This window comes from Quercus suber, unplaced genomic scaffold (assembly GCF_002906115.3).
Source record: "Quercus suber isolate HL8 unplaced genomic scaffold, Cork oak 2.0 scaffold_34, whole genome shotgun sequence".
Classification (NCBI taxonomy): Eukaryota; Viridiplantae; Streptophyta; class Magnoliopsida; order Fagales; family Fagaceae; genus Quercus; species Quercus suber.
In genome coordinates, this window is record NW_027069499.1 from 993,483 (window position 1) to 1,016,042 (window position 22,560).

The 22,560-nt window shown below is 35.9% G+C and overlaps 2 protein-coding genes across 2 annotated transcripts; both read left to right on the forward strand.

Moving 5' to 3' along the window:
- Positions 1-399: 399 nt before the first annotated feature.
- LOC112029696 (receptor-like protein EIX1) lies at positions 400-2,912 on the forward strand. The gene is made up of 2 exons (XM_065770686.1): positions 400-2,795; positions 2,891-2,912. Exons 1-2 carry the CDS (start codon positions 400-402, stop codon positions 2,910-2,912), a joined length of 2,418 nt encoding a protein of 805 aa, XP_065626758.1.
- An 11,403-nt stretch (positions 2,913-14,315) lies between these two features.
- LOC112006007 (cycloartenol synthase-like) lies at positions 14,316-22,356 on the forward strand. The gene is given in 15 exon segments (XM_065770687.1): positions 14,316-14,492; positions 15,203-15,290; positions 15,293-15,390; positions 15,619-15,732; positions 15,984-16,106; positions 16,189-16,311; positions 16,381-16,479; positions 18,446-18,502; positions 19,938-19,984; positions 20,071-20,214; positions 20,421-20,482; positions 20,485-20,597; positions 20,672-20,752; positions 21,431-21,514; positions 22,039-22,356. Coding segments are annotated over 15 exon segments (1,524 nt in total). The 3' UTR covers positions 22,153-22,356.
- Positions 22,357-22,560: the final 204 nt, after the last annotated feature.

Sequence of the window (22,560 nt, forward strand, 5' to 3'; positions counted from 1 at the left end):
ATATAACAATAATATTATGAATAATATACATTTTGCCGCAATTGTCTTATGTGACAGAGTGTGATTGATTGTTTATCACATCAAATGGATCCACCATTTTTTTCTTCATTATTTATAGTTTATTATATAAGATAATCATAGCAAAATGTGTGTGAAATTGTATGCTACTATAATTATTATTCACAATGCTGTCTAATCAATCAAAATCACTTTCCAACAACTTTTGACTTCTTTCCTTTTATTTATTTATTTATTATTTGATAATAATAATTTCTACATAATGCGTGTATAAATAATTGTGGCTTGGGGGTTGTAAGATACTCATAACATTGCACCTTTTATGTGTTGATGCTCTAATAATCTTAATCACTTTCTTGATCTTCTACGTTCATCCTAATCATGGGTGGAAGTTCCCTCCAACTTCTTACTTTTTTTCTCTTTTTGTTGTGCACGAAACCAACCCTTGGAAATTATTGGGGTGTGGGAGATGCTAACCTCGGCTGCAAAGAGCATGAGAGACAAGCACTTGTCAAGATTAAGGAAGACCTTATTGATGATTATGGCCATCTTTCTTCCTGGAGTACTAGAGTGGGGAGAGAAGATTGTTGCAAATGGAGAGGGGTCAACTGTAACAACCAAACAGGTCGCGTAACCCAGCTCAATCTTAGTATCTCGGATGTGGAACCTTTGAGAGGTAAACTAAGTCCTTTCTTGAGTGAGTTGCAATATTTGACTTTTTTAAATGTGAGTTACAATGATTTTAATCATACCCAAATCCCAAAATCCATTGCTTCTCTTTCAAACTTAAGACACCTTGACTTTTCTCGTGCTAATTTCAGAAGAAATATTCCTTTTCAGCTTGAGAACCTTTCTAGCTTGCAATATCTTGATCTTGCCTGGAATAATTTTAATGAACCTGAAAACTTAGAGTGGCTCCGTCCACCTTCTTCTTTAAGTTTCCTTGGCATGAGTTCCGTTAACCTGAGCAAAGTTAATAATTGGCTCCACGTAGTGAATCAACTACCTTATTTGACAGTCCTAAACTTGAGAGCCTGTAGTCTTCCGAATATTTTTCCAATTCCCCATGTTAATTCTTCTACTTCTCTTGACATCCTCGATCTCTCTGTTAACAATCTCACTTTGCCTTCTTCAGTAATAGAGTGGTTGTCCAACTCCAATACCAGTGTTGTCAAACTCTATCTCTATGATAACCAATTTCAAGGTTTAATTCCCAATGCTTTCAGCAAAATAAACTCTCTTGAGGTTCTTAGTCTTTTTGATAATGAGTTTGAAGGTGGGATACCAAAAAGCTTCAGTGGAATGTGTAATTTAAAAATATTGTCTCTATCAAGTAACAATCTTAGTGAACAACTTCTAGGAATTGTTCATAACTTGATTGGGTGTGCAAACCACTCAATAGAGGAATTGTATTTAGATAACAATCACATTATGGGATCATTTCCTGATCTCACAACATTTCCATCATTGAGAGTATTATGGCTTTCTGAAAATCAATTAAGTGGGACAATCCCTGAAAGTTTGGGAAAACAATCCAATCTAGAGTATTTATATATTGGTGGTAATCCATTTGAAGGTGTTATTTCTGAAGCCCACTTCTCAAAACTCACAAAATGGAAGGTGTTTCACATATATGATAACTCTTTAGTTTTCAACTTCAGCTCTAATTGGGTTCCACCTTTTCAGTTAGACGAGCTATATATAAATAATTGTCAACTCCCTCATTTCCCAAAATGGCTTCAAACTCAAAAAAATTACTATTGGCTTGATTTAGCTAAATCAGGAATTTCACATACTCTATCCAATTCATATTGGATCTTCCCAACTCACTTGCGCTATATAGATCTGTCTGGGAACAAAAGCAATGGACACATTCCAAATTTGCTATTGGAGTCATCCTTTCCCTTCGTCATTAACTTGCATTCAAATAAATTGGAAGGCAAAATACCACCATTTGTATTTAAAGGGTCACATTTGAATCTTTCCAATAATACGTTTTCAAAGCTAGCCTTGTCCTTATGTGAAGCTAGTAATAATAGTTTGGAATTTCTAGATCTCTCCAATAACCGATTATCAGAAGAGCTTCCTAACTGCTGGATGCATTTTGAAGGGCTTAAAATTCTTAAGTTGGGAAACAATCATTTTCATGGAAAAATCCCAAGCTCAGTGGGCTCTTTAATTGAGATTGAAACACTGGATTTAGGCAATAATAATGTTAGTGGGGAACTACCTTCAACCTTGAAAAATTGCACAAAGTTGATATTTCTTGATCTTCAAAACAATAGCTTGTCAGGACCGATACCAATGTGGTTAGGGAGAAGCCATCCAAATTTAGCTGTCCTTTTTCTTAGGTCCAATCACTTCTACGGAAGAATGCCTCCACATCTATGCCATCTAACGCATCTTCAACTTTTGGACCTCGCTTTGAACAGAATCACAGGAAGTATACCAAAATGCCTCAACAACCTTATTTCCTTAACTAATACAAAGAGTCTCAATGCAATCAATAACCATTCATATGAATTACTGTCTTCAAGATATGTTGACGTTACAATTGGGATGTGGAAAGGAAGAGAGTACGAGTATGGAAATAATCTTGTACTAGTTAAGAGCAGAGATCTCTCAAGCAATAAATTAATTGGGGTAATTCCAGAAGAAATTGTGATGCTTAATGGATTGATTTCTTTGAATCTCTCGAGAAACTTGCTGACAGGAAAAATCACTTCAGATATTGGGCTATTACACTCATTAGAAGTCTTGGATTTATCTTATAACAAGTTGGGCGGTGAAATTCCTTCAACCATTTCTCTTATTGATCGTCTAAATTCCTTGAACTTGAGAAACAATAATTTGTCCGGCAAAATTCCAACAGGCACTCAACTGAGTACCTTTAATGCCTCTGCATATGAAGGGAACCCCAATCTTTGTGGATTCCCACTTCCAAAGAAGTGTTTGGGTGAAGAAACACCTCAAAATCCAACCGTGAATGGAAGCAGTGGAAATGCTAGCATGCAAGACGAGAAAGATGGATTTATAACCCAAGGGTTTTATGTTAGTGTAGTCATTGGATTTGTCGTCGGTTTTTGGGGAGTTTTTGGCTCATTACTACTAAATAGGTCACGGCAATTATCCCATTTCAAGTTCTTGAACAATATCAGAGATCGGCTATACGTGATTGGAGGAGTGACTATGGCCAGATTGCAAGGGCAACTTCAAAGCTAATTGGTAATAATATTTTATCTATATAAAAAGGCTGCCATTGTTTGGGCCCATTTCTAGTTTCCATATTTTTTAAGGCTACCATTGAATTCTACATAAAATTAGTGAAGTAAGCAAATAAAAGAATTAAAAAAAAAAAATTACTTACTACTAGTATATTGTGATAAGAAGGGGATTTTGTTTTGGGTCACTAAAGCTTTTTTTTTTTTTTTTTTTTCTTTTTTTGTTAAAGAAGATAGCAACATTCACTCAGAAGAAAATAAAAACAATACATCTTCAGCTAATGAAAACTCAATCATATATGAATGTTAGTTGAAGAAAATTTTATGATCTAAAAGAAATACTTTGGGGAATTTACAAATAATTATTATACAATATGCTGCAACTTTTTTTCATTTGATAAAGAAAAGTCAAAGTTAATGAAAGATGTGTGCCTTTTACTATTTGAAAAACCATAGAAGACGACTTATAAGAAAAAATGATTATCTTCTCAAAGCATTCAATATATGTTCCAAAGAGTATCTTATGAGAAAAACTATACATGAAAATTATTGATTCAAAATCAAATCCTCTCCCAAAATTATTAAATTATAAATAAATAAAAAATCACAACAGATTACCCTAAGTTCCTAACCATTGTAGCAAAAGTTGTGAAAGTGTTTGTGTCATAAGACTTATTGTTTCATAAAAGATCATGCTTGCAATTGCTCAAAAATAAAAAATAACATAAAAGATCGTGCTAGCACAACAAATATCGTCATTCTTTTATACTTTATAGAATTTTATTCTTTCAATATTGACTACTCATTAAGCAAGAAGGTTTTTTTTTTTTTTTTCCTATTTTTTATTTGTTTAAAATAAGTTCTATACTAAATTTATCTTTCATTCCAATACCTTAAAAAGGTATTATCCTTTCTCAAACATATTATTTTCTTTAGTTTGTTTTTATTTTATTTTATTTTTTTAATTTCTGTCCAATTTTAATATCGCCATCTTAATCATTTTGTTTTCACACCAGGTGTTGTTGTGTAAGCCTCGGACTCAGAATAAATTTCTCTGGGAGATATATCATATATGTAATGTATGGGTGTTTGTGTACGGTGTGTCAGTATGTGAGTAAGATTTGGTGTGTTTCTCAAAACATTTACAGTGTGATTAGGTTTGTGTTTCAATAATTAATATTTATTGAAGTTGATAATTTGATATGTATTTTAATCTCAACCAGCAAAGTGGCTATTAGAATGTAGACTTGTTTACCCTAAAATTATTAATTTTGCATGTGCTATGATTATTGATGAAGCGGTAACATTATTTTTCTTTAAATTGCTTACAAATTACATCAATTAATGACTGACAATTTTATTTTTTATACTATTTTTTTTTCCAATTAACAGTTCTGAGAAATAAAGATAAATGAAAGATATTCTGTCAAATTAAAATTATGTAAACTCCCAAAACCTTTCGATGGTGTTCATTAAAATTATTTTCTTAAAAAAAGAAAAGAAAGAAAAAGATAAAATAAAACAGTTGGCATTGGGTATTTTAATTTTTAAGTGGATTTGAACTTTGGGTTTCTACTAGCTAGGCTTGGACTTGGAGCTTACTTGGGCTTTTAATTGGTATTGGGGTTACTGTATGTGATGTTAGAAATGAGGTTTATGTAGATTGTAGAGTGCCCAATGCCCTTTTCTCTCTATTTAAAATAGAGGCCGTGGATTCTCTTGTGGCTTTGAAAACTTTAATTTATAGAATTAAATGATGATTTTAATCTTAAATAAGGCTCGAAAAAAAAATCCCCAAACAAAAAATTGGAGAAAACTGTGACAATTGTGTGATTCAGAATTTGACTCTTTTCTTTTTTTCTTTATATACAAATTACTTATGATTATGTGTTTGGACTTTGGCATGATACATTGATTGTTTGTTACTATTTGATACCAAAAATTAGAAGTTTGAAATTTTAGAATTTGGGTGTTGTAGTGTGTGTTTGCCTCCAAATTAAAAAACTAGCTTATTTTATTATTTAACTTATTTTATTATTTAGCTTATTTTTTCTACTATTTATGGCCCCTACTGCACTTTTTGGTACTATTTATGAGTTCTACTGTACTATATCAGTTAACTTTTACCTTTATCTACAGTACTTTTTAATAAACTTTTTTTTTTTTTTTTGTAAATATTATATATATTTTTTAGTACTAAATAATGTTCAAACTTGTCTGAAATATTTTATTTGAACAAAAAAGAAAAATAATTTTTTTTTAGGGAAAAAGAAAAGGACAACTATTTATATAAGTTCCGCACGAAATTGAAATCTATCCGTATATAATAAATCTATAATATTTTTATAAAAAAAATAATATAATGGGTTATAAGCCATCAATAATAAATAATAAATAAATAATGCATTATAATAAATAATGGGTTATAAACCATCAATAATATTCTATTATTTAACCAGTCGATCATGGATGCGCTTTAGGGTGCATTTGTTTCAATGTAAAATATTTTCTGGGTGTAAAATATTTTCAGGTGAAAATATTTTTGGGAAAAGAAAATATTTTCAAGTGTTTGGCTGGATTATGAAAATTATTTTAGAAAATAATTTCAAGTGTTTGGTTGCATTCTAAAAATGTTATTTTCCTACAAGTTTCTCACATTTTCTCAGCTTCCAAACAAATTTCATAATACAAAATTTCAATATATAAACTTAAAAGAAACTGAAAACACGAAAATGTGTTGAGAACACAAGAGCTGTTTAGACCCCCAAAATAAATTACAGCTCGATAAATTTTACACTGACTTAATACTAAGTGCGGAATGTGTAAAAGCGAGCGAATAAATAAACAAGCTACTCTAATCCATAAACTAAGCAACACAACAATATAATGGAATGTAAAAGAGTAGGGAAGAAGGATGCAAACACAAGATAACACGCCGATGTGTTATCAAAGAGGAAACTGAAGAACTCGGTGAAAAACCTCTCCGTCGCCCTCCAAGCGGAAATCGATCCACTAGACAATCAGTTGGGATACATGGGTTAGCAAGAGACCCTCCAAGCCTAATCTACCTAATGTACCTAAGCCCTCCAAGCTCCTACTCCAACAAGGCTTCTCGGAACCGTGTCTTGTCTAGCTCTCTGGATCCCGCAACAAGCTCCACGTTGCATCTGCCATCCTTGACTTCTTCCTATACTTCCCAACAGCACCAAAACGTCACTTGACACTCTCAAAGGGTGTGGTAAGTGTTTGGGCTATCAACATCTTAATGGTATAGAAATGGAGAGGTAGGAGTTGAGGAAATAGCACAAGAAAAATGTGTAGAGGATTGTGGGTATGACAATCTCTAATTCTCAATGTGTTTGGCTAGGGTTTTCTCTCAGAAGCACTCCTCAACATTTGTGGGTAATGTGGGTATAAATAGTGCAGGCACAGAAAGTGTGTATCAGAATGGACAAGCTGGCAGAACAGAATGCCTCGCGGGTGTCTCGTGGGAAGGCCTTACCCGCGAGATACTTGCGAGACATAGTTGTCTCCATCTGGCCTGACTCTTCGCATTCCAGCATGTGCAGGGCACATGAGTTACTTCGCGGGATGCTAAGTCGCAAGCTACCCGCGAGAACACTTCATTCTTCAATTGCTTGAGTCTTCACTCTCTCTCTCTCTAACATACAACCCTTACAATCAAATCCCACATTAAATATAGGGTATACAAGATTGAAAGCAATTACAATCAAATTTGGCACGTAATAAAAGCCAACAAAATACATAGTTGTAAATAACAACTTTACAATCTCCCCCTTTGGCTATTTTGTCACAAAACGCCCTATAACAGACTCTAGACTTAAACATGAGTTTGGGAATAATGGAAAAACTCACTCACACCTAATTCTAGAATCTGTGAAGCACTTGCTCGTATGTACCTGTAACCTGAAACACTTGTAAACAAAACTCTCATTTAGCTTATGACAAGTTGAATACATGGTACGAATATGAATAAGTAAAATGCGATCAAGAATGTAAGCACTATAAAGCATGTAGGCATTTCTTATCAAACAAAAACAGTCATTAGAGAATGACTACAATGAACATTTAGCAAGTAAATACTCATCCGGACATGCAATGCAATTAAGAACAATCTAAAGGATCAATTGCATGTCCCACACTCAACCAATGCAAAATACATGAAGTATTTGCATTTAGGAAAAACCCTACAAGGGCACAAGAATGAGGTACTTAAGACATATTAGCAACATCTTAAAAGTACAAACAAGTATGCCACAAAGCATAGAAATAAACACAAATACTGAAATTATACTGAAATTAAACCAAAGTATCAAAGCTTTAAACAAAAGCAGTAAAAGCAGTAAACATAAAAAGTAATAACCAATAACCAATATATCACTGTTTCTAATCTAAGTCTACGCTCCCCCTAACGTTGTGCAAGTTCTTTCTCTGCTCCCCCTCAAAAAGTTCTCCCCCTTTTTGACCGGAATGGCCAAAGGCCTAGAAGTGATCTGACTCTGAGTCAAAACCATGACCTAGGGATAACTCCTCTATCTGGGTAGATATGGCTGTGATCTGTCTCTGAATATAAGCAAATTGATTTGCTGTGTGCTATACATAAGAATCCAGAAAAGTGTACATCTGCTCAACTCTGGCTAGAAGGTGATCAAGTCTGTTTGGTCTGCGTGCTGGTGTAGACGATGATGGCTGTGCTGATGTCTCTAGAGCAGAAGTGAATCTATTAATCTCATCCTGTGTATCTCCATCTTCATCCTGCTCAACACGTGGTTGTGGTATGGTATGCACACCAGTCTTGGAGCCTTTGATATGGGCTGTGCTCCTAGTCAATGTATGAGCACCAATGGGATAGTCCCTTTGAACCACAGTAAGACCACTTGGGAATTTCAGCTCCATCTTAACAATTAGTCCCATGATTAGTGAGGGAAAAGGCATTACAGTCCTTGAATTCTGCTTTGTAATGCTCTTTTTCAAAATGTGGAAGATGTGACTGCATATATCAATCTCCTTGTGAGTAAAAAGGTCGTAGAGAAACCTTGTCCTTGGAGCTGATAGTGTAGTGAGGTTGGTGACTGGATACAAGTTATGGATCATTACATAACTCAATGTTCTCATCTCTGGTGAAAACCGGATTGTATTCATTGATGATTTCTTCGGTGAACCTTCAAGAGTCATTATCATTTCCTTAGTAGATCCCAATCTCTCGTCATATTGAACTGACATTGGTTGAGAGGGAGGACGAATCTCCAAAAAGTCTTGAATACTGTCCCTTGTGATCATGAACTCCTTGTGCCTCACCCAACAAAATATCTTATCATCTTCCACAGCAGCATTTGAGAAAAATTCTCGAATGATCTTTGAGTACACAGTCCCGACTGGGTTTAACAGCTTAGTCCAAGTTCTCTCTTTGAACGTGTCAGGAATGGACGTGTGCTCAAGAGCCTCTAACTGAACTACCCTTTCCACGATAATGGTTGCTCTCTTATAGCAATCATTGTATTTCATGTCAGCTTCAACAGACTTGAAATGATCAGAATCAGTGCGTGCGCGCTTTGAGGATGATTTCTTGAAGGCTGCATGCTTACTGGGAGACATCTGCACAATTACACAAAGCAGACAGGAAACATGTGTAAAAACACAAAACAGAACACAAAACTTGATTAGATTCAAGTTAGTTCCAAAACAAAGGTATAACAGCTTAAAACAGAGCATAACCAACTCTAAACAAAATAAAACAAGTAAACATAAACACAATGCATGAAAATAAGAAATTGTGCATGTGTGTGCTTATGTATGCATGTGCTGATGCATGAGTGTGCATGTGCTGATGCATGTGTGTGCAGCATGAGATGCATGAGGGGTGCCTAGGTATGTGCCTAGTGTGTGCATCATGGGCAAAGAGTGTGAAACACAAAAACATGACCAAAACAAGTTAACCAAGGTCAAATAAATGTAAACCCACAAAATGGAATTCACTTGAATCCAATTTAGCACAAAAATGTCACTCGGACATTTTGTCAAACATCTAGCATGCACAAATGCACTCTAAGTATGAACAATGCATGAACATTGTAAAATCACCCTCAATACATGTTAAAACACCTCATGGGGCCAACACAGATGCACAAATGACAAATGGGACTCAGCCCAATCAAAGAATTTGAAAAATTTTCACCCAATTTAGAAAACCAACCCTTTTTGGAAAAATCCCCAAATTTTGAAACCCTAACTTAAATTAGTGCAAAATCTAAGAAAAACTTGAAGAAAAAACTTTAGAAGACATTCCTTGAAGTAGAAAATGCAGAAAAGATGCTTGAAATTGATAGGGTTTGAGTAAAATAGATTTTGGGTTGAAAGAGGTTCGAGAAAGGCTAAGCGAGGGAAATGTGAGTGATTTGAAAAACTGTCACATCTACTATACAAAACTGAAAACACGCATTTTTCCGGGTTAGAGAGTAGCGATACAATCGCGAGATAGTCGCAAGAATGGCCACTGAAGCACAAACACCTTCACGAGAAGCTTTAAGTCGCGAGACAGTCGGATACCCTCTGTCTGAATTTGAAGAAAATCCAGTTTTTGCCAAACAGCATTTCGCGAGAAGCTGTTGGTCGCGACATACTCGCGAGACAGTCCCGAGAGTTTCTGAGTAAATTTGCAAAACGATTATTTCCCTTAAGCACTTTTCGCAGGAAGCTCTATGTCGCGAGCTTCTCACGAAACAACCCCTAAACTAGATTTTGATGAAAAAAACACAAAAAAATGCATTTTGACCAAAACTTAAACACACGAAAGTATAAAATCACTTTCAAAAACATATAAAACACTCAAAAATCTTTTTGGGTTTGATCAGCAAGCTCTTGAGCATACACATCACATTTGAACATGTACAATCACACAAATGAGATAGGCATTAATTGAATCAAATTCTTGTGTGTGAGTATCAAATGTAGAATAGTCCTTAGACTAGAGTGAAGTTTCAATAATCAATTCAATCGAGCCATACACAACTGATACGAAATCAAGTGGACTATCTTAATTATAGAAATGAGTATATATGACCTCCCACAAGAGAATGATTACATAACTTAGAAGTTTTTCATTTGGCTTCTGCATAAAGCATAACAGTTGATCCATTTTTGGACAATACATCTCTTTTTGAGATCGGTGCTTGAAATTTTTGATATTTCAATATTGAGGATTAGCCTTTGGCTTTTTGAGCACCATACAATTTACATTAAAAGAGTCGCTTTCCCTTTTTCCTAGTCAAATACTAATATGTGCGACAGGCTTTTGCAGCTCAATATCTCTTTTCATTTGGAGATTTACATTTGGTGAGCTCTTTTTACAAAAACATAAAAATAAAGTGGGAAGAGATATAGACAAAAGTCTATGCATGTATCAAGACCAGCAAGACTATTGACCAATCATTCATGACAAGCTTAAAGATCTATTTACAACAGTCACACATAGTTTTCAAGATTTCTTCCACATAGAAAAAAGGTGCATACATAACAAGTCAAGCTCGTAAATGCACTACGTCATTAGTACGAATATACTAGGCCAAACTCACATGTGATATACACAAAACAAGCGATCAAACTTTTTAAGGTTTTTCAATTTTTATGGGTTTTTCAATTTTTTGAACACACCCAAAACAAAACAAGAAAAGTAAGATCAACAAAAACTGGTACAAACCAAACAAGTAAAAGAAACATGCTAAAACTGATATCAATGCATGATATGATGCATGAGCAAATGTCCCTAAACATCGGAAGTATTAGTGCATGGACATGTTCTAATGCTTATGCATGAGTACCCCTTTTCACCCACACGGCACGTGTGTTTTGGGTGATATCCCTATGGGATTGGGTACGGGAGTTAGGACTTTCAAACCTCTTAGAGAAACTTTCCAAGCAAGTGGTGAATGCTCCTATCATTTTCATCACGTCCATCACACCTAGATCTCCATTTCAACCTCTTGATGGCTCAGCAGCCCAAGTTCTCTTGTTATTTCTTGGTCCGCTTGACCTTCGATCTGTTGTATTCTTTAATGCTCTCAGCTTATGACAATTAGGTCGAGTATGTCCTTGAAGACCACAATAATGACAGAAGTGGTTCGTTCTAGGACCTCTTTGTGGTCGTGGAAGAGATCTCCCTCTTGCTTCAATCCTCACTACAGGTTGGTTCCGGGGCTTATTCAATGTCCTTTGATCAGTCACAATTTTCTTCTTTTCAATCTTAGTCTTCTCCACAGTGGAGGCAACTACAACCGTCTCTTTAGCCTTCATAAACTTTACTTTTTTGGAGGTATTCACAGCCGCTGCACTGCTTTCTCCAATGTATCCTAGTCCGGATTTATCTGAGAATTGCTTTTGAGAGGAAATTACATCATCCAGCTTCTTAGTAGAGACCCTTTTCTACTTTAGCATTTTCTTGAACCACCTCAAGCTCCAAGGATCTAATCTTTAAGTAAGCTTCTGAAAGCTCACCATTCAGTTTTTCTATTTCCCATTTGGCCTCCTTATGTCTGACCAAGAGACTCCGGTAATCTTCCTCTGCTTTCTTCATTTTCCTCACAGCCGCCTTTGCCACCCTTGCGTACTCTCCCGACTTCTCAAGAAGTAAGGTGTAATTCTCTTAAAGACCAGATGTGTCCTCATCCTCTTCAGCATCTGATTCTTTCGCAATCCCCATGGATTCTTCATCACTGTGCTCCCTAAGTTCTTGTACAAGATGTTTCAAGTCCTCCGAGGGCTCAATCTGCTCAATCGCCATAAAGGCGGAGTAATTTCCTTCTCCGTCACAGCTCTCTTCTGAGTCAGAATTGGAAGAATCTGTATCACTGAGTGTTGTGGCTTAAACCTTGCCTTTTCCTCTTAGAAAATTTGGACACTCCTTCTTTAGATGTCCATGGCCATTGCACTCATAGCACACAATGCCTTGGGGCTATTGAGACTCCTTCTCTTCTTTCTTTTTATACTCTTTTCTATCACCTTTTGAGGATGAGAATTTTCCTCTACTGAACTGTCTTCTGCAGTTCTTCATCCTTAGGAATTTTCAGAAGTTTTTCGCAAGAAATGCTACCTCCTTCTCTACACCATCTTCTTCAGAGGAATCATCCATTCTTTCGGTGATGGTTTTAAGTGCGAGAGATTTACTCGACTTATGAGAAGGAAGTCCCAGCTCATATGTTTGGAGAGACCTAATTAGCTCTTGGATTTTGATCTCATCCAAGTCTTTACTCTCTTCTATGGCTGTAACTTTTGCTCTAAAACTTTCCGGTAAGGACCTCAAAATCTTTCTAACCACCTTAGTGTCTTCAATTTTCTCACCAAGATTGAGTTTAGCAATTACAATTTCATTGAGCTTCCCATAGAATGAATCAAAAGGTTCATCGTCACCCATCTTCAGCTCTTCAAATTTGGTGGTAAGCATCTAAAGTTTTGTGTCCTTAACTTTCTTTGTACCCTCATAAGTAGTCTCCAAAATCTCCCAAGCTTCTTTGGCTACTGTCATGTGAGAGATCCTGTGGAATTCATCTGGAGATACACCACAGAAAATAGCATTTAAAGCTTTACTATTAGTATTGGCTGCCGCAAGAGCTGCCTTATCCCAAGTGGATTTGGCTGCCTCCGGCCTAGTCCAACCTACTTCAACCGCATCCCAAACGATATCATCTATAGAACATAAAAATGCTCTCATTCTGACTTTCCAGAAAGCATAATTGTACCATCAAAAAATGGTAGAACATTAAGGGATTGAGACCTATCCATCTCAAAAGGGTCAAAGATCACACTCAAGTATTTAAACCACAGTGAGTGTACCCACTCTGATACCAATTGAAAGCTCGAAAATGTGTTGAGAACACAAGAGCTGTTTAGACCCCCAAAATAAAATTACGGCTCGATAGATTTTACACTAACTTAATACTAAGTGCGAAATAGTGTAAAAGCGAGCGGATAAATAAACAAGCTACTCTAATCCATAAACTAAGCAACAGAGCAATATAATGGAATGTAAAAGAGTAAGGAAGAATGATGCAAACACAAGATAACACGCCGATGTGTTATCAAAGAGGAAACCAAAGAACTCAGCGAAAAACCTCTCCGCCACCCTCCAAGTGGAAATCGATCCACTAAACAATCAGTTGGGATACATGGGTTAGCAAGAGACCCTCCAAGCCTAATCTACCCGATGTACCTAAGCCCTCCAAGCTCTTACTCCAATAAGGCTTCTCGGAACCGTGTCTTGTCTAGCTCTCCGGATCCCGCAAGAAGCTCCATGTTGCATCTGCCATCCTTGGCTTCTTCTTATGCTTCCCAACAGCACCAAAACGTCACTTGACACTCTCAAAGGGTATGGTAAGTGTTTAGGCTATCAACCTCTCAATGGTATGGAAATGGAGAGGTAGGAGTTGAGGAAATACCGCAAGCAAAATGTGTAGAGGATTGTGGGTATGACTATCTCTAATTCTTAATGTGTTTGGCTAGAGTTTTCTCTTAGAAACACTCCTCAACATTTATGGGTAATGTGGGTATAAATAGTGTAGGCACAAAAAGTGTGTATCATAATGGACAGGCTGGCAAAACAGAATTCCTCACGGGTGTCTCACGGGAAGGCCTTACCCATGAGATACTCGTGAGACATAGCTGTCTCCATCTGGCCTGACTCTTCGCATTCCAGCATGTGTAGGGCACATCAGTTACTTCGCGGGATGCTAAGTCGCGAGCTACCCACAAGAACACTTCATTCTTCAATTGCTTGAGTCTTCACACACTCTCTCTCTAACACACAACCCTTACAATCAAATCCCACATTAAATACAGGGTATACAAGTTTGAAAGAAATTACAATCAAATTTGACACGGAATAAAAGCCAACAAAATACATAGTTGTAAATAACAACTTTACAGAAACAAAAATCAGTACAAAACATTCATTAAACTCAAAAATTCAGTCAAACGGAGAGAGAGGGACGAAGAGAGAGTGATCGATCTCGGTGGTGCTTTTGGTGGCGCGATCTCGTCACAGCTTCAGGCGGCGTGATCTCGCCGATGCGATCAAGGGTTGGGTGCGCCAGTGCAATCAAGGGTTGGGTGCGCCGGTACGATCAGGGGTTGGGTGCGCCAGCACGATCAAGGGTTGGGTGCGCCAGCGCGATCAGGGGTTGGGTGCGGTGGTGCAATCAGGGGTTGTGGTGCGATCGGGGTTGTGCGCAATCTGGGGTTGTGGTGCGATCTGGGTTTGTAGGCAATCTGGGGTTGTGCGTGAACTCGCTAGCTTTACTCTCTCAAAATAGGAAGCATAGATTGTATCGGATTAATTGATATTGTATAAGTAATAGTGATTGCATCAAGGTTTAGAATTGTAATAAGATATTAATCAATATTGCAGAGTTTGGTCAGGCTCCCAAAGGGTCAATTTCAAACCCATTTCTGTCCCAAACCCAAATTGTATCATGATTTCCTATTCAAAACCATTATCCATAGTATCAAAAAATGTGGAGTTCATAAACAAAAAATGTCACATCAATTACAGATATGTATCAAAACCCTATGGTGCCCAGAGTATCATTATTGCTTACTACAATTTGCTAGCTTTTTAGCACTTTCCGACACCATCAAGGTTTTATTTTTATTTTTAATTAAAAAAAAATAAAATCATATCTTAGGTTTGTTGTCTGTTGAATATAAGCTAACTCATTTTTTGGGGCTATGTGAATGTAAGCTAACTATATAACTATTGCTCTTAAGTTTTACTAACATACCCTCTGAATTGGTCTGAAAAAAACAACTGAATTAGACAATGAGCTAATTTGAGTTTATAGATACATTAATATGCAATAGAAAATCTGATTCAAAATAAGATTTAATATGCAACTTCTGTCATGTTTCACTGTCTCTGTTGATGTTTACATGGGTTGCTTTACAAATACTGTTAGGAAGATCTATACTACCCCCATCCACTGGTTCAGGATATCCTCTGGGGATCTTTATACTATGCCTATGAACCTGTTTTTATGCGTTGGCCTGCAAAAGATTGAGGGAGAAGGCTCTACAAACTGTAATGCAGCATATCCACTATGAAGATGAAAATGCTCGGTATATATGCATAGGGCCTATCAATAAGGTAATTTTTTTTTTATGATGTGAGAGAGAACTAGAGAGTAAAGTTTGACACTGGAAAATTTTAATTTGAAGCTACGAGGAAAAATGGTTGATAGTCATTCAAACATAATATCAATTGAAGAGTTAGATTAATTAGCTTCTTTAGCTATACACCTTCACTCAAAGGCACTCGCTGTACTTATTGGTAGTTCCATTGAGCTATTGGCCTTGTAGTTTGTGGATGATGCAGGAGTTGAATATGCTTTGTTGTTGGGTGGAGGATCCAAACTCAGAGGCATTCAAATTACATCTTCCAAGAATCTTTGATTATTTGTGGATTGCTGAAGATGGCATGAAAATGCAGGTTCATACATTTATTGTTAAACAGCTTTTAACTAACTTAACAAGCATCTCTCTCTCTCTCTCTCTCTCTCTCTCTCTCTCTCTCTTAGAGTATTCCACACTCCCCCCTCCCCTCCCCTCCTCTCTGCGGGGGGAAGACCTTCTTAGTATTTTTTTAAAATGTTCAATGAAGTACATAGAGCCCATCATTACGTTTCACTACCTCAAATATTGAGAATTATACATTGTGTGTTCGTATTAATTTTGATGTAGGGCTATAATGGGAGTCAATCACGGGATACTTCTTTTGCTATTCAAGCGATTATATCAACTAACATTGCTGAAGAATATGGAGCAACTTTAAGAAAAGCACATGACTACATAAAGGATTCGCAGGTTCTCCTTTGCAGAATCATTTTATTATTATATCTTAAAATTATTTTCATTATTTCATGACCAATTGTGGTTTGCTTTGAAGGTCTTAGAAGATTGTCCTGGAGATCTAAATTTTTGGTATCGTCACATTTCAAAAGGTGCTTGGCCATTCTCAACTACAGATCATGGATGGCCTATTTCTGATTGCACTGCAGAAGGATTGAAGGTAAAGTTAGAACAAACAGTTCCGTACTATATAATGGAAAAAATTTCTGATATCTATTTCTTTGTGCAGGCTGTTTTATTACTATCAACATTCCCATCAGAAACAGTTGGGAAGTCGTTAGACGTGAAGCGGTTATATGATGCTGTAAATGTTATCCATTCCTTACGGGTAATTGTTAGATATGTTGCATTTTTAGAAGCTCAAAGTTGGAATCTGACATGGCAAGTTTTAAAAAAAATTTTAACAGATTGAAAAAAGACATAATGTGAGGGTTTGGATAGAGAGTTTTCCAGCGTCTGTATTTTTGTTCACGCGTTTATTTTTTATTTATTTATTTTTTTTTTTCATGGGGTTAGGAGACAGAAGTTACTGTGCAGTGACAAAAAATACTGTTCACATACTGTTCCGTTACTGTTTATGTATTGTTCATGGGACTCACAGCCATTTTATTCAGGAAAAAAAAAAAGTCCCGTAGCACTATTCATATATTTAAAAATTATTTTGCTACAATGTTTTTAGCAACAATCAATTTTCAACAACAATAAGCTATATCCAAACAGACCCAATAGTTTACTCTCATGATTCTTGTAATTGACTTAAGTTAGCTGTTTAACTCAAGGCTTTGTTCATCTGGGTAGAAGTGACTAGAGTAATTTATAATATGTACATTTCCCTCACTGATGGCAGCTAATTGTGCCTTCAGCTTGGGCTTGCTTAAATATTCAAGTATTTAAAGAATGTAGGTGTTGGCAGTACTGAACTCTGAACATCCAAGGATTTATCATTTATTCACAAATGATGAAAATATTATCCTGAACATTTATTGTCTGATTTTCTCTGAAAAATGTAGACATAACTCTAAAGTTCATAATTCTCATACCTCTGGTTGTTCTTTTTTATTCGGATAGATATCTTCAGAAGATAATGTTGGGTTACACGTGTGAGTGAAGTCCCACATTGAATAAAGATTGGAAGAATTGAGTAGTTAATATAACATAATTGAGCACATACCCATTGGGCTTAGGCCTTTTGGGTTAAAGTGTGTTTCTATATGTTATATTAATTACTCAAAGAAGCTCCCCAATGTATTTATCTCCCCATCAAGTGGTATCAGAGCCCATGGTGGTGTGCGGCGAAGGTGGTGAGGTGTTCATGGTCCCTACCCAGCGGGGACAGAGAAAGCCTTAATGGCCCACACACAAAAATCCTGGAGAAAAGAAAAGCCCAACAAATGAATATTGCTAATGGTGCTAAATAATAGTGTGATGCGAGGTTCCCATGGACATAGACGTGCGGGGTTCACATGGATGTGCGTGTGGGGTTGACACGTTGTTCCCATGGATGGCGTACGAGAGACTCATGGATGACGCGTCGATGAAGTGAAAAGCCCATTAAGCAAGGGGGAGTGAGAAGGACTTGTTCAAGGCCCATAGAGAGGTCTTGAAGCCCATAGAGAGGCAGACTCACACGTGAGGGGGAGATTGTTGGGTTACACGTGTGAGTGAAGTCCCACATTGAATAAAGATGGGAAGAATGAGTAGTTAATATAACATAATTGAGTATATACCCATTGGGCTTAGGCCTTTTGGGTTAAAGTGTGTTTTTATATATTATATAAATTACTCAAGGAAGCTCCTCAATGTATTTATCTCCCCATCAGATAATAGTGGACGAGGAAAAGAAATTCCTCCAACAAAGGATGTAGTTTGTCTACTCTATAGTTTTTCTTGCACATATCTTAACGTCATGAATGCCTTAAAGAGTCTTGGTTGATTGGATTAGATGATATGCAGAGTATTAAATTTGGTTATAAGCATGTTGGGTTTTTTTTGTTTTTTGTTTTTAATGTTTTATTACTCTTTCCAGAATCATACATCTGTAGTTGTGAAGTATACATAGAATAGAATGTGGCACTTTGAAGCTTTGAAGTTTTATGTAATTCTTAAAAGAAAAGAGTTCTGTATACGATCATTTTTGCATGATATGTGCACCCGACTTTATTGTTCTTCCATTTTGTTGTGATATTTTTTTTTTGTTTAGTTTGCTTGTCTCTGGTATTGTTAACAGATTAGTTATGCAATTCGGTAGCTGGTGAGTTATAAACATTCTAATGGATGTTCTTAGATCACTACAGAATACTGATGGTGGATTTGCAACTTATGAATTAACTAGATCCTACCAGTGGTTGGAGGTAACTATTATAACTTCTGAAGGCTTCTTTCTTTTACTTTTACCTTTAGTTTTAAATAACTCTTCTTGCCATGAATTTGCTATGTCTTGAAAGTTTGAATTATTGCCAAGTACCCCCTTATTAAGAGCTTCATGACTAAGCTGGCCCTGTTCTCCCAGTGATATTTGAACTCAAATACAATGAATGTTTAGGCTTAGCCTTCACTTAGAAAAAAATTATAAATTACTTGTGAATTGTTTTTCCTCGTTTATGTTCTTAGACATATATTATATAACTCAGCACTAGAATCTTTTGTGACTTTTGGCTGCACCAATATTGTGATTCGTACTAATCCATTGGAAGAAAACCATCAGTGTTTGGAATGACACTTTAGAAGCTATTCCACCTTGAATTTCATTGTATGGAAACCCCTTCAATTGAGATGGCTAAAATACATTGGGGATTTTTAGTTCAGAAAAATAACCTTGATTCACAAACTTAAAAAAATTGAATTTTCACTGAGATGAGATACAGGCATCCTAACAGTCTACCAATGATACTTGTTTCTAGAGTAAAAGACTGTCTTACATGTCATGGGACTCAGCTCATGGCTCCTATGTTAGCTCTGGTTGGTAATCACTGATTGCCTAGATGACTTCCTATATAGATGTGTGTGTGGGTGTGTGTTTTGCATAGTCTATACTTTCCTACGTTGATTGAGAATTATATGACATTGATGAGGGTAACAATGTAGGTTTAAAACTCACTGGGTTTTTGTGTAGACTTATCAATCTAAAAAAAAAAGGATTGTAGGAAGTTGATATAGAGCAATGGTGTTTCGACCTGGGAAATTTAGGATCAATGTGATGATTAACTCTATATAATTTTCTTTTTTCATTGTTAAGTTTGCATGTGCACTTAAGTGGGTTTTGAAACTATAGCCTTACCCTTTGCCCTTTCTTACGGGGAAGGAGGTGCCTAACTAGGGCACATTGGCAACTACGTATCAATTTCTAATGATTTTATGGTTGTATTTAATTATGATTTGATGAGCTCTTTTAGATATAGGGAATGTGGTAAAGAAATCATTTCAGTTAGTAATTTATCCACATACGGCAAGTGTTTCTTACCCTTGAAATTATGGTTGAGTCACACGCATTTTTATAGGGCAGGCAGTTGGAAATTCACTAGAAATTAAAATCTAGCTCTTTGTAATCCATATTCATGTGTTTTCCCCTCTTCTTTGCCTTTCTTCGGGTTTGAGTGGGGGATAAGGAGATGATGTGGGAATTGAAAATAACTGGTGGCTTTGCGACAGTGGTCGAGTTATGTAATCCTAAACTCCATGTTCTTATCTTGTAATTGGCTGTATAGTTCATTTTATCCTATGCTGCAAGTTTACTGGAATGATGCTGAGATTATATTTGCAATGTCTGTTGTCTCCATCAATTTTCAGTTAATCAATCCTGCTGAAACCTTTGGTGATATTGTGATTGATTATCCGTAAGATTTCATCACCCTTCATTTTGTAATTCTATTTACTTTCATTGAAAAATTCTAATATGATGTTAAATGAAGTGATTATGTAGATATGTTGAGTGTACGTCAGCAGCAATTCAAGCACTGACATTATTCAAGAAATTATTTCCTGAGCATAGGAGGGAAGAAATAGAAAATTGTATTGCTAAAGCTGCAGAGTTCATTGAAAAAATACAAGCTTCAGATGGCTCCTGGTTTGCTTTCACATTACTTTTCCATTTATATTCTGCATATTTGCTGGAATGTCTTCGTTATTATCAATCACTAATTTCTCTCCCACTTTAATTTTGTATCAGTGCCTGAGCTTAACCTAATTAGTCACTTGTATATCTTAGAATTGTTTGAACTTTGAACAGTTATGAAATTACTTGCGCCCAATTAATCTAAAATATTTAAATAGGTATGGGTCCTGGGGAGTCTGCTTCACCTATGGTGGGTGGTTTGGGATAAAGGGGTTGGTCGCTGCGGAAGGACATATAAGAATTGCTCTAGCATCCGAAAAGCATGCAATTATCTGTTGTCCAAAGAGCTTGCTTCAGGTGGTTGGGGAGAAAGTTACCTATCATGTCAGAACAAGGTCGGTACTATATTTAATTCTTATATTCTTCTGTAACTCCCATATGCAGGCCATCTTAATCTTTTCTTGAATAGGTGTATACCAATCTCGAGGACAATAGGCCACATATTGTCAATACCGGATGGGCTATGTTAGCCCTCATTGACGCTGGGCAGGTACATTTGGTGAAGAATCATTTGGAAAAATAGCTTTCCTGCACTCAATGACATTTGGCCACAGAGAAAATAGCTTCTGATAATCATGCATTTCTCGCAATAAGGTTTAAAACTAGAGAATTATCATGCATGCCTACTTAAGAATCATGAAGGAAAAGTTTCAACATCATATTGGTAATGAAATATCAGTTCCATACATAACCTGCACTCAATGACATTTAGCCACAGAGAAAATAGGTTCTGATAATCAGTATTCTATGTTTGATTGTATGCAATACATTAAACGAGGGAGAGAGTGGAAATTCACTATTGTGAAAACTAATGGGATTTTTGAACAGTAATGTTAAAAATCCATACATTATATAATTAATACTTTGATACACAGAGGTAATATTTGTGTTAATTTCGCCAATCATGTCTTGCATGAAAATCACATTCATCACCATATTTCTCATAATTTGAAAATTAAAGTAACTATCAGTTTTGGTTGATCGCATTCCCAGTTTCATTTAAAAAAGAAAGAAAAAAAAACGTAAAAAAAACCGAAAATAAGGACAGGCAAAAAAAGATTAAGCTGGTTGTATACTTTTTTCTTCCCAACAAAAATTTATATCTCCTACTGTATAATTTTTCTAGTCTTGATATTAATAATTGATTTTTTTCTCTCTCTTCTGAAAGGCTGAGAGAGATTCAACACCGTTGCATCGTGGAGCAAGGATATTAATAAATTCTCAAATGGAGAATGGAGATTTTCCATAAGAGGTAAACATAGGCATTGTTTCTCTATTTTTCTATCCCATCAAAGAAAAATATTTCTTGAATGTGCAATTGTATTATGTTCTGAGGAAAGATAGGAACAGGCGAACAGTCCATTTCTATGGCTTTAAAAATGCAGTATCCTATTACATAAATTTGACTAAGAAATAAACCACACCAAGATAAAAACATGTAAAACATAGAAATATTCTTAGCATATTTTTACTAGGGATAGCTGACCCTAAAGTTTTGGTATTGACACTTTGTTGTTGATATTTTTACTAGAGGTGGTTAAATGGATGATATGGAGGTTATAGGTTCTCTAGACCATTAATTTCTTTAGATTTCTGGGTTCTTATAGACTAGAAAAGATAAATATTGTAAATCTTTGGCTTGTCCGCTCATGTATTTTAGACCACACAGCATAAGAATCTTTTAAAAACAACTTGTTTCACCAGCAACTGCTCAAGAAAGTTATTTATCAATACCTTATATGTATGTGTTAATAATTTATGCATTTTGTCATATAGGAGATCATGGGAGTTTTCAACAAAAATTGTATGACCAGCTATGCTGCATACCGAAACATTTTTCCTATTTGGGCCCTTGGAGAATACTGTTGTCGAGTATTGCAGGCACCCTAAATGATGTCACTTTTACCTTCTTCTTCTTTGTTTTTTCTGTTGTTGTTTTTGTTGTTTGTATTCCATAAATGTCACTTTTGTAGGCACCCTAAAATATTGTTGTCAAGTATTTTTACTATTGCTTTCAACAGTTTAGTTTTCCTAAAATTTTCTCTCCATGTATATGACCATTAATGAATAAAAATAGTCCAAATATTTCTATAATTGTGGGCCACTTATATTATTGCCAATTGGACTTAAGTGAGCCCTAGTAAAAGTCCCAATGCTAGCTTAAGGCCCCCATTGCATGAGATAGATGTTGAATGGTAATGGTAGGTTTGATGTGCACTCATACTATGAGGCATTGAAAGGTTGAAGTGATGCAAATTTCCTTAGAGAATTAGGTGTTCAAACGATTTGAAAAGTACT